Genomic DNA, 13618 nt, shown 5'->3' with positions numbered 1-13618 from the left:
TTTCTTTCAGTTGCATTGCTTCGGCGTCTCTTGCGCATGCGTTTGCTTCCATATCATTGCGTTGTTGACTCTTTACACTCCTACTTTAGATGTTATGTAATTTTGGTTTCCAATGCAATGAAATTCCAAAATTTAATAGTTGCATAGAACAAGTTTTTCTCCGATGCTCGATATCATTTTTCATCGTCTTCGAAAGGGAAAGGGAAAGCGTTTTTTGTTTTTTGTTCGGCTCATGTTTAGGGCTTTAAAGTGAAAACTTGTTGGTTGACTCGACTTATAATGTATGTATATTCAGTGATGATTACAATATATACATAATGCCAAGGCTAAATATCAGATACTTTTCAAGTTAACTTTATATAACAGAATATATAGTTTTTGTGTGTGGCGCTTTGCTGAGATCAGCTGCGTGTGCCACCTTTATTCACAAAGTGCTGGACTATGTGATTCCAAATGGCAGTTTATAAGGTCTGATTATATTAAGCGCCGCCAAAGGTCCAGAGTCGTTTATATTCTATAAGTGAAGTGACCACAGGCATACCCGGACTACCTAACTACCCGATATGATATGTATATAGGAAATTCAAGACATTTTCCTTAGCTGTTGTAAGTCAATATTTCCGGTGAAGACATCAAACAATTGAGCACCTTCGTTGAATTATAGTTGGACATTTACTCGCCTTGGAAACTAAGGGTCCTGCCTCCGTTTTAAGCAGCATCGGAATCATGCACAGAAGCTGAGACTAATCTCAGAGACGTAGTGATGCTGCAGGAAGTGAGAAAATGCACGAGATCCATACGCAAAACTCTGATACAGGCCTTTGAGACTGCTCCGCCCTCCGAGTAATGCGCTACAGTGTTTTTGGAAGATATTTGAGACTAGACATAATCTCTCACGGATTCTCTGAATCCATCAAACGATCGGGATGATGTAAGGATATTTAGATATAGGCCTGACAAATGCTCTTCTGAGTAACTTAAAGAGGCTCCTTAGCCATGAGTGAACTATTGCCAAAAGCAGTCTAACCTAAATCAAAGCTTCTTTAAATCTTCGCCAAAATTACACTTTGAACCGGGATTTTAACCTGACATTGAAGAAAAAATCATTATTATAAAACATTTGCCAAAAGAAAGCTTTGAGGTACTTTATTACTCATATCAAAACATTGAGTTGGGACTAGGGTTCGATTAAAATTTAGTGGAGGAAGCAGACCACTTAGTTATCGTGACAAAGTTCGGTCCATTAATTGAGTACTATTTGGATCGATCATCACAGAAGACAAGTCTGAGCTTAGTATAGGCTTCACAAAGATCCAAAATGTTCTCTGCACCGGTCAGAGCAAATACTCCCAGATTCGATAAGTGCTTCACTGCAGTAGCCAGTAAGAAAAGGTGAAGGAGTGCTTCGCTTTCCCTTGTCCTTGTCCTTCCGTAGCTGATAATTAATAACTTCGGCTAATGGAATTCCATGGCATGGTTGAAGGGGTTGGGGAAATAAATCCTGTAAAGGAAGGCTCTTTTCTGGCGAAAATATTTACCACTTGTTTCTCATACTCGGCTGTGTTACGTTACCTTAATGCGGTATATCCGGTTCCTGCAGGAGTAGAGTTATGACTGCTTAGTTTCGTTGCCTGTAGGCAACACACATTTTTGGCAATGAACTTACTTTTCTCTTAAGCCACTATTAAGCTGTTAAATTTTCGCCTTAACTAACAAAAATGTTACAAGTATTTTTGCTTAAATACTTTGTCTTCTATATTTCTTTCTACAAAGCTATGCAATAAATAAGTTAATAAATAAGTGCGCCTAACTAAATTTAATACAACGAATCATAGCAGGTGAACTTAAACAGAGTTCGTAACTGGCTGCTCAACTTTTGCTGGTTCAGCAACAATCGCTGGTTTCTCTTCCGCACTGTTTCAAGTGTGGGTCCACCAGGAGCCGGTTTCGTTGAACCCACTATAGCATCGCTTTCTACTGGTGCTTGATTCATCACTCCATTTGTGTACCAGCTGGTGTCACTACCTGAGGTTGCTTGGTAACCAATTCGGGTTCCTTAAGATTTCTTCAACACCGGCAATAAGTTCCTCCTCTTCGGGTGTGAAAATAGCATCAGGTTTGATGGTGGTCGCGGTGGCGCCTGCAGCAGCGTTAGCAGCCTCATCATCGTCATCATCATCGTCGCCGATCACCTCTTCGATGGTCTTCTGTATGAAATGTTCGAAAAGTTGGAAATACTGCAGCGCATTGGTAGCCACCTGCTCAGTGGGTAGAGTGGTGACTTTTTTCAAGGCATCGCGAATGAGTATGAGTACGGACGTGTTGCGCGGCGGTGCACTGGTGGTGACTGTGGCAGCGGCGGTATTTACAACTGGCGCATTAGCTTCGTTGCTTTGCGTAGTTTCCTTGTCTTCGTCTATTTGTTCGCTTGTGGCTGGCGCAGGCACAGGCACGGGTTCAGGTACCGCAGCAGATTCAGCTTCCTTTATTGGTAGCGCCGACTGCTCTAAATTTTCAGCCTCCGCGGCAGGTGTTTCACGACGACGACGACGTCTGCGATCATTATCGTCATCGTCCTCGCCATCCTCTTCGCTTTCCTCTTGTGAGTGCGAGTCTGACGCTTGTTGCTGTTGGAGTTGTTGTTGCGCCAACTGTTCTGCTTGCACTTCAGCATCCTCCTCAGAGCCATCCTCATCGGAGTACGCTTGACGTGCGATGCGGAGATGTGGCGCATACAAAGTTTTATATGCTGGAGTAAGGGCGCCTACACTGCGTGTATTGCTACTGATGGCAGCTGCATCACTGTCGCCACAAAATACATATAACACCGCTAATAAAACTGAAATTGGAAATTGATAAGCGAAGATAAATGAAATTAATAAATTATTAAATTTGAAATTTTAACTTTCTTGTTCAGTGTTTTTAGTGAAACTCACCGACACAGCTATTGAAGATACGGACACCCATTTCAAATTATAGTTTTTCAGTCTACAGTTTGCGCGATCTTTATGAGCGAATTCAGCGCGCCGCCATCGCCTTTTATATATCCAAGCATAGTGCATACATACATATATATAAACAGACAGGCATTCAAATAAATATGTATGTATATGTACTTATACGTAAAATAAAAACAAAAATATCCCAGTGCTTATCTAAAAAGAAATGAAAGTAAAACTCAAAATCAATTTCGCTTTCGAACAGTGACAACGAATGGTGACGCTGCGCTACGCCTACCGCGCAGCATGCGATTGCCGCAGGAAATAGAGCCCTACGTATTCTCTCACTCAGCATCTCAGCAGCTTTCAAGTAGCTGAATATCTTTTACGCTCGACTTATTTAGTTGTACGTTCAGTTGCTCTTCTTGTCTTGGGCCGGCTTTGCTTTTTTGTTTTATTTTCCATTGCTATTTGTTTTCAAAAGAAAGCGAAATTGTCTGCTCTTCTTCTTCCTTATATTTATGTAAATTTACTTTAGTATTTATGCTTGAATGTTGTATAATACTGGGCATATTGATTTTATGTATTAATACCTCAGCTGTTTACTGCCGCGATGTTTGGTTTAACTTAGTTTGCTAATATTGAAAATGAAAGACCAGCTTTTGTCTGGCAGCCGGAAAGATTGCGACATATTTAGAGACATCAGTAGGTTACTTAAAGCACAAGCAAATAGGACATTTAGTCTTTGAAGATAAATTAAAAAGTAATTATAATACATATGTACATATAGTATGGCTATCGCCCATAATGACAGCAGCGAAAACTATCCTCCAACCACGCTGAATGGAAGAGATAGACTAGGACTAGCCCAGTTAACTCATACAGTCTCCTTAGAGATCAATGATATCAAGATATCTCGTTGAGTGCAATTAAGCCCAGAAAACGCAATCTAAGGGCGTGGATGCCTCTGAAAAGACTTTGTACGCTTGCGTATATCTAAGAATTCTTTAAGGCGAAATTGTGACTTCTCATCTACTCAAAGCAAAGCAAAGAGCAAAGTTGCAGCCTTCGAAATTGTTTCTCTTCCAAGGCTGGAACTATGCGGCGTAGTTCTTAACTCGGCCGAAATCGACTAGGCGGTTACAGGGCCAAAGAAGAAGAAGTCCTTAACACGAAGTTAGTGAAACATATCCGATCCCAACTGGATCTGTCATCGCATGAACTAATTTTGTGGTTCGACACCTTTAGCGTACTAACCTGGATGAAAACCACTCCATGGATGTTGAAGCCCTACATAGCCACAGGAGAGGCCATATCCTTCAAAACATTAACAATTCTACGTAGCGACATGTCCAAAATCTCGTAGAAGGCCCAGTATGGCCAACGAAGCCCTCTGCACTCTGGCCCTAAGTTCCACCAAACTTCGCTCCCGCTGAACAAAAGGCAAATTGAAGTGTTCCACGCAGCCGAAAGTACCGATCCTTTGAATCGCTTCTCCTCCTACTCAAGAGTTCTTAGAGTGGCAGAATTCACTCTCCGGTTTATACATAAGTAAGGCTAAAATGGTAGTTTTCCTATGTTTCAAACAACTATGTCGTATACGGCGGCTCATGGCAATTTACTCATCTCTACGCTACTGACATGGGAGCTCTCTGGAAAGCAGCAGTAAAGAGTTAAAAAATTTTCTTAATGAATTTTGCGGCGTATCACAAATTTACCTACATAAATGTGAAGATTTCAATATTCTCTCCATTGGTATTAAGGTCGTTCTAAACTTTAGACCGCATCCCCAATGTCCCAAGCTCCAGACGACCTACAAGCTCTAACATCAGATCATTTCCTACGCGGGATCCCACTACCTCCCTTACCTGTGTCGAACTCTGAAAATCTCTCACTTATACAATTCTATTAGGTTGGGACTCATGTCTTCAATGACATCCTTATTGATAAATTGTTTCTTCACACTTTTAGAGCTAGAACTCTTTAAAAAAATTACGGCATCTTCAGCTAAATAAAACCTTTCTTGGCGAAGTTTGACCAGAAGCATCGTAGAAGTAGAGTTCTTTAGTAGAGGACATCCTAGACGAATGAGGGAGTCAGACCTTTTCTTGTCGAACTAGGGGCGGGTTTGTCGAATCGTCCCACAAAAGAAGAAGAACAATGGAAGTTTCTTGGAAAAAATGCATGTGCTGGAAATAAGAGGAGGCCTTTTGACTTTCTTCTCAAAGAAGACAAGGTCTGAAATGTAATGTTCCCTTGTTTGATCCCAGATACATAAGCTGGTACACAGGTGGGCCAAAGAGCTATAGCTTAATGTGCCTCAGGCCAAAGGTAATATCTATATCTGGTACATAGAAAAAATTTGAAGAGATCATTTACAGTTGTTTATACAGACACCCACGTCCTTCTCAATGTCTGGAATGATCATCTCTTCAAGGCAAATAACACGCCGAAATCGTAATGGGTTATTGCGTGATTGCCGGTATCAACGGGTTGGCCAGATTCCAGGCCATTTAACTGTAGTGGACAAAGATAGAATTCCAAATTTATCTTGAAAACAATGAAATGTCAGAGTACATTGTACAATATCGTTCGACTGTGACCAAACACATATTATTGAATATCAATTTATCTACAGCTGAATATTTTAGTACCAGAATTTATCTACTCTGGTCTTTTTAGAATTAATTAGCGAATCTGATAGTATCTTGGACTCTAGAGCTTAGGACCTTATCAGCAGGACAAAAAAAGATCTCTAAGATCTATCTGATTGCCCATCCTTGACCAGATAAAGACTAAAAAATTCCACATTAAATTACACAGTCGCATCTTTTAGCATTAGTCCTTCTTCGGCGCATGTCGCAATAGGGAGGGTGAAGGTGTTTTGTGCATTGATGGCTGGGGTCTCGTTAGCAACATGCAGAAGATCTTCCAAGTCGCAGCGTTTCTTATTCCTTAAATCTATTAGCTAATTAATGAACACACAGCAGATCGTTTCCGCTCTCTGTCGGTGTACTTTTATTTTTTTTTATTTTTACCCACTAAGCACTCCAGTTAATGAACGCTGTGAACTAGGTTCAGTGTTACGTATTGTAAAGCATTCGGGGCCCCCTCGGCGCTCAAAAGCCTGTGACTTCCCCTTGCTACTTAGCACTTTTTTTTCTTTAAATACATTTCATCATTACCAAACGATATTTCTTATGAGCTTCACCTTTTCAACAACTTTCTTTAAGTTCACAACTTTTGTTAGCTGTTGAACTTTCTTCTTTCTTCAACAGCAACGTCACTGGTTTTATTAATCGATTTGAATATTCATTTAAATTTTTCATTTGTGTTTTCTTCGGTTTTATTTTTTAAGCTTTTTGGTTTTGGGTAGTCAAAAGACACAATAACACACATTAATTGCTAGTAAGTGACAGAAGGTGCATTAACCTCAAAAAATATCAATAATAAAAAAAATTCAAAACTTGAACCAAAACAAAAATTAAACCTCAACCACAACACAGCTGAATGTCTCCAAAGTAGTACAATAGCTGTAGCCATTCGACAAGATCACTTTTTTTTAACTTATGCATACATAATTAATGATCGACGTTAAGGTGAAGAAAAAGCAACAAAAAAAACGCCACTAGCAGTTATCACAATATGATAGGAAAAAGTGAATGTAGTAGTAATTAAAAAAAAAATACAAATAAACAAGTTGACGAAAGTGGTGGGCAGAATGCCGTGAGCGTAGAAATTGATAAGAGGGTAAAGGGTTGAGTGATCTTCAAAATCGAATTTTATTTATGAATACATACTTACATATATGTATGAATATGTAGGCACATGAGTGTACCAGTTTATGATTAAACGCATCATTATAGTTGTATTGTGGCGAGATTGGTGTGGGTGGAAGAGGAGACAGGCTCATAAGATTGTAAGTATGCATTTGTATGTAGAATTGCAATGGCATAATTCACACTTCTCTTAACGCACAGATTATTAAAAAACAATTTTTTGGAGAGAATAGCTAACAGATAAAGCATTAAAAGTTTGTTTCAAGTCATCTTGTGCTATATGAAAAGGCCCCCTTTCTGTAATTTCTTTGACACAAAAAAGCGCATATCCAATAGTCTTCGAACCACAGTTGTTTTAAATAGTAGCCCAGTGGATGTTGGACTAGAGTGTTGTCTACTTCGCCTGAAGACAAACACACATAGTAGATGTGCAGTAGTTGCCGAGTTAATATGGTGAAAGTAAATCTATATGAACTCTGACGCCCTCTAAAATAGTGGCTGCTGCCGAATATACAGTGGGGAGCAGAAATGAGTAAACGGTGATTTTTGTTAAAATAGTTGCAAGGTTTTTAAAGTAAAACTATGGATCAAGCTTTAACCAAAAGCATATAAATCAAGCTTTCAAATTTTATACGAAGCTTAGAAAAATTTAACAAATTTTCATTAAAATTTTAACTTTTTATTCGGATTTTTTTTTTTAGATTTTTAATAGGTATTCATGGAAATGCGTAAATTCCTCGTAACCGCGTAAACCTCGTATATAAACCGATTTTCCATACAAAATCAGGTAAGTTTACGGGGTTTAAATGATTACGAGAGATTTGTGCGTTTAGATGAATTGCCCTTTAGTATAATAAAATGATTTAGTATAATAAAGTGATTGATAAAGTGATATAAGCATGAGTTTCTTACGTAATTGCACTTGTTATATGAAAAACCCATAAAAGCCGTCAGCAAACAAAAAAAAATAAAAAATTATCGCGATTATGGTTCGTTATACTAAAATTTACTGGGCTACCAAACTGCATACTCAAAAAAATTCTAAAAATTCAGAATAAAAAGTTAAAATTTAATGAAATATTTTGCAATTTTTCTAGGCTCCCTATAAAGTTATATATGTGGTTTTGGTTAAAGAATAAACTATATTTTTATGAAAAAATAACAAGCAAATTTTGACTTCAAAAACCTTGCAAATATTTAACAAAAATCACCGCGTACTCATTTCTGCTCCCCACTGTATATAGTTTGCTTAGAACTTCTTATGAGATAGCCGATGCAAATGCGCTTAGCACATCGAGATCGCTGAGTGGCTCTTTGGTAAACAAGAATGCGGCTCAGTTCACCAAAGCTGAAGCCACAATGTCTTCGACTTCGTTACTAAGAAGCAGGGCTACCCATATTGACGCTCGTTTCTACTCTAAAAGCCTCTCCGAGATTTCTGCTGGGTTCGGTAGCTGTCATTCGTGAGGCTTCAACTAATTTCCGGCGAGCTCCTGGTTTGACTTCGCCTACTGTCGTTCCAGTTGCACGCAAGTTTGTACATTTGTAGATTAACGTTCCCCTGAAACGCCTGTATATGTTGGGGTGGTCCACACTTGAATAGATTTTTTTTTGCTCATGAGGCTTGGATCTACTCCCCTTCTATGGAACAAAATGTTCTTTATTCCTTATAAGTTTGTTGCTTAAGTCTTTCGTTCTACATGGTTATGCATGTGTGTCAATAAGTAGTTGGCGCCAAATTTGTTAACTGACCTCAATCAAAACTTTATTTATTTGAATATGTGTATGTATGTTGGATTTACTCTAAAGATGGCGCTCCAGGCGCATTCAACATATTGTTGTAGTTACGTTTACAACCAATTTTGATTGTGACTTGGGTACCTATACAGTTATGTAGGTGTTAATGACGCCCTGTGAAATTTTTAAATTAACCGACATTTTGTGTGTGTGTAACTATAGTTGTGTTTTTTTACAAATTATCCAGTAACTTGCCAGTAACTCTCCAGTAACTTTATTTCTAAGAATTCGCTCTCATAGAAAAAATTTGCAAAAAAGTACGCGAACGCTTTTCCAGTAATAATTTGCAAGTTTCATGAACAGCTGATAAATTGGTTGTTTATTCGCAGCAAATTCCTTATAAAACAATATATTTTGTATTTAAATAGGTTTATTTTGTGAAGTTCAACAATAAAAAGCCACAAACAGTTTCCTTATTAGTTTAAATTTCATCCAGCAACATGCGATCAGCTGTTTTTCGTACTGGCAAATTCTTACAAGTAAAAATTTATCCAGTAAAATCCAGTAAAAACTTGCAACTTCAGCTGTCATTTTTCGGTCTCTCAATTTCAGGCCTACTTTGCAAGTTTTTGCGTACGAAAACGCCAAAACATGAAAATTCGTAAAAACTTTTACTGGATTTTACTGGAAATGAGTAAAAAAACGCAACTTATTTGAGATGCATTTGAGAATCAGTCCTTTTCTCAAATCTCAAACGTTGGTTCTCAAATGCATGTCAAAGAACCGTTAATAGCGTTCTCGAACTAGTATGGAATTTTAATTTATTTTGAAATTGTAAAAATTGAATTCCAAATTTTTTTTTCAAACGTGAGTGGAGTGAACGAAATGGAATCCAGCTGCACTCACTGAAATATTTGTGTAGTGTTGCCCTAATGTATGAAACACACAGTTTTTACAGGTAAGGGACTGTTATTTACGCAGTTTAATACTTTATTTAATAGCTTATTTATTGCAACAATACATTTTAAATTTATCAGACTGTTAAAATTTGAACAGACACAATTTTGTTCGGAAAATTTGGCAATTTTGTTTGAAAAATTTCTTATTTTAAACTTATCAGTCTGATAAATTTCAAAATTGATTGCTGAAACTGGGGATCAGTCCGTTAAACCAAAAAAAAAAACTTGTTGGAAAAAAATATTCTCTTACAGCCAATTTCTCAACTGACGTTTAATTATAATCAAAAGATTATCCCTTCTTGTCAGTTTCTCAATGTACTTAATAGATGATTAACTCATAGTTAATTCGCCAACATTGTGCAGTTAACTATTGATTTACTAATTATTTGTTAAATAGTTATTTATACACTGGGAAATCGGCTGCTACAGTTTGTTTTGTAATTAGTTATTTATAGTTCAGGAAGTAATTTTGTTTTTCAAAATAAAAAAAGTTAAGTAAATTTAGCTTTTACATTCTATGACGAACACGCTTAGCGAACAACAGAATGTTCGACGAAAGACGTAGATAATTCGACATCAAGAACCATCAAGTGGAGGAATACTACGAACCGTGAGAGAATGAGAGAATGTGCGATATAGGTATATACAGGCAGTGCTACAGCGCACGAAAAGTTCAGTTGCGAATCAGCAAGCTACATGTTCAGTGGTACAATAGGAATCAATTGCCTTAGAAAGCTTTGTAAAGTGTTTTAATAGCCTAAGCGGGTACTATAAAGATTTGTTGAATAATAAACTTAGTTGTACTGTAGTCAAAGAAAACGCGGTACTCAAATAGGGACATGATACACTCAAGAAGCGGAAAGATAATATCGAAGCGATAGTTGAGGATAAGCGCTTGTTAACTAGAAATAAAATCGAGTCTAAAAGCTCAGCTTCAGTCTAGACTTAATTACCGTAACTTAACTTAACTTAATATTTTGGTTAGTTAAAACTTAACTTAAAAATTGAGAGCGGTGAGACAATCAGGCTTGCCAGACTTTCGTTTTTGTATTTTTTAAAAATAAATGAAAGCAAACAATTTTGTTTGCATGCATTTTTTTGAAACACACGAAAAAGAAAATACAAAAACAAAATATTTCCGCTCTTGGCATAAGTTGACGTGTTGAGTAATCATTGATGATTTCTTACGGTAAGTTTAATTAAGTTAAGTCTAGACTAACTGAGCGTTAAGGTAGATGAGTTAGAAGGTCGTCTCCGAGATTTACAGTTAAATCGTGCAGTTACTTCGACGACCACTCCCAAAGTAAAAACTGCATTCCTTTTCTGCACAATTCCTTTCCAGGTCTTTAATCTCTAGTTTGAGAAAACGGCTACAGCAAACCATTGGAGTATAGAGGATAAATCCGCTGCGCTATTCGTTCCATTATAATTACCTGCAGCGAATTGCAGGCTGTTCCCGAGTGTGAAAGATAAATCTACAATGCTTTAATGAGTGCTGTGGAAAGACGTTAAGGTAGCGAGCACAGCCGAGAGATTCACCAGATGGAACTCGAGAAGCGTTACAAAAAAAGCCAATGAAACTTTGCAAAAATTCGCCTCCGAGGTTGAGAGTTTGGATCATTTGGCAATTGGAGCTGTATCTGGTGAACACCTCGAAGTGTTAAAACTCAACGATTCACTAAAGGAATATGGGACACGTTTAGCAAGCGAGCGACCAAAGCCAACATTTGCAGAAACTGTCTCGTATGCTCAGACTCAGAAAACGGCAGCGCTCCTAAGTAGACCTGCTTATAAAGCCCATAGATTGCAGGTAGACCCCGGGCATGGCAAATGAAGTTCTGAAGAAATAAATCCACTGCTGGGCGAGAAAAAGCCCGCAATCACAGCACAATTTCCAACAGGAACAACAACTCAGCAGGACACAAACGCAGGGATGAAGAAGGTAAACCAAATACCAATCAGTCGTTAAACTCACACGAGCCAGTAGGAACGGGGGCGCGCTGGCTGCCGCCATTGAATACCACATAATCTCCATCTCACAAATAGGCAGAAAAGTGAGCAAAGTGACTGTTGGTGGATAGGTGGACGGAGAAGAGCGACTACTAACTGTGGATACAAGCGCATCACATTCCATCATTCGATCTGATTTGATCATAAGTTGGTAAGGCCATAAGACCTGCAGGAAGGCTGAGAACAGCAATTGAGGGCACTGAGGAGTTTTAGGCGAAGTAACATGCAAAGTCGCAATCGAGAAGGTTGCAATATTACACAATTTTATAGTGTCGAAAATTGTGGACGCAATTATCAAGGCATCAAGGTCGACATGGTGTATAACATTATCGAAGTGCCACTTAGCTTTGGTTATNAGGAAGGCTGAGGACAGCAATTGGTGAGGGCACTGAGGAGTTTTAGGCGAAGTATGTAATTTGCAAAGTTGCAATCGAGAAGGTTGCAATATTACACAATTTTATAGTGTCGAAAATTGTGGACGCAATTATCAAGGCATCAAGGTCGACATGGTGTATAACATTATCGAAGTGCCACTTAGCTTTGGTTATTATAGCCCATACAGCAGCAAGCGTGTGATCCTAGAGGACCAAAAAAAATTTTCATCTTCAGTTCGAGTACGTAATGAGTTCAATGCACCGATCAAGCTTCGATGAGGAGCTGTAGTGGGACAATGTCAAGAGGTGGAGGCCATCATCAACTGAGAAGAGGTACTTGAAAGCGATTACATTAGCGACAATGGCATTGCATAAGACGCTAATGCATGGAAGGAAGGTTCGAAAGGAAATCACCAGTATATCGCTAAGGAACTTCTCCGCAGATACTTCAACATAACCGACAAGGATGGTAATAAACCAGGCAGAACTAATGGTGATCCCGTTTCTAGCAAAAAATGTTGCCTTTTGGTTGCCCCTTTCTCCCTTCGTGTTCGATTNCATGGAAGGAAGGTTCGAAAGGAAATCACCAGCATATCGCTAAGGAACTTCTCCGCAGATACTTCAACATAACTGACAAGGATGGTAATAAACCAGGCAGAACTAATGGTGATCCCGTTTCTAGCAAAAAAATGTTGCCTTTTGGTTGCCCCTTTCTCCCTTCGTGTTCGATTCTAAATTAAAGGCAAAAAGTCAGAAAATTGTGTGTGCGTTTCTTAAAATGTCACATGCTTTGTCAGGGGAGATGGTTGCCCTGAAAATCAGACGGTTATTTAAAACGACAATATTATAAAAGGCGTGAGCTAGACAAGGACAAGATGGCAAAAACATGCCTTTTTACAGGGTTGAATGTAACATCAAATACATTTTGCACCGGGGAAGGGCAACATTTTTTGGAAGAAATGAAATCACCATAGCTTTCTGAAACATCGCATTGATATTGTCAAGGCATTTCGAAATTGATTTGCCTACTTCTTAAACCAAGAAAACTGGTTTAACCCGCATCGGAAAAACCGAGTCCATCGCCCTACAAGGTACGCAATGCAGAAATCACCTCAGCTAATCCACTTTTTCTTCCAGCTAAACATATTTGTTATTAACCAATGTGGCATTTGCCTCAAGAAAGTTAAATCAACTGCAATGCATATGTATGTACATGTGTATATAGGTACATATACATATCTATATATTTCATATATCAAAAGNACATTGACATGTAGAGATTTGCTTGGAGATTAATTGATATGTATACACTTATTTTTCTCTATTAAAAGAAAAAAGATATTTACATCAATAGTACATACGTATACAGACATACATATGTATGTACATATGTGCATCAGCCTTCACATAGAGTGCGAATTTCTTCTCTGATATTTGCGTCATTTCAATGCATTTCAAATTACGTTATCGCCTTTGGGCAAATGCATATGCATCCATGAGAAATTACGCATTGATGCATTTGTTATTGTGTGTTTTTTTTTTGGGATTCAATTAAAATATTTCAATTTTCCAAACACTTCAAAATTGCACATAACAAAAACATAACTAACTATAAAGCAATGCATGCATATTCATGCGTGCCTAAATATACATACATACAGATGTATGTACATACATTACATTTGTATATAACTTTTGTATGTATGTATTGTGGTTTTAGCGTGCTTGTGTTTGTTTGCCTAAGGAATTTAAGGCATGCATAATGCAACGAATATTTGCATTTAATTTGCCTTAAAAATTAACTCGTTGCAACTAACTAA

At 38.0% G+C, this 13618-nt stretch overlaps 1 protein-coding gene and 1 long non-coding RNA gene across 2 annotated transcripts; one reads left to right on the top strand and one right to left on the bottom strand.

Moving 5' to 3' along the window:
* Positions 1-1992: 1992 nt before the first annotated feature.
* On the bottom strand, positions 1993-2971 carry LOC108369049 (uncharacterized). The gene is given in 3 exon segments (XM_017624024.1): positions 1993-2063; positions 2066-2839; positions 2937-2971. Coding segments are annotated over 3 exon segments (876 nt in total). The 5' UTR covers positions 2968-2971.
* A 4896-nt stretch (positions 2972-7867) lies between these two features.
* LOC108369051 (uncharacterized) lies at positions 7868-13476 on the top strand. The gene is made up of 3 exons (XR_001848452.1): positions 7868-7961; positions 11833-11835; positions 13460-13476. It is a non-coding gene; the product is annotated as an uncharacterized LOC108369051 (long non-coding RNA).
* The last annotated feature ends 142 nt before the right edge of the window (positions 13477-13618 follow it).

Source organism: Rhagoletis zephyria, unplaced genomic scaffold, assembly GCF_001687245.7.
Source record: "Rhagoletis zephyria isolate East Lansing unplaced genomic scaffold, Rhagoletis_zephyria_1.1 Rzeph_scaffold_03475, whole genome shotgun sequence".
Classification (NCBI taxonomy): Eukaryota; Metazoa; Arthropoda; class Insecta; order Diptera; family Tephritidae; genus Rhagoletis; species Rhagoletis zephyria.
This window is presented reverse-complemented; position numbering and strand designations above follow the sequence as displayed.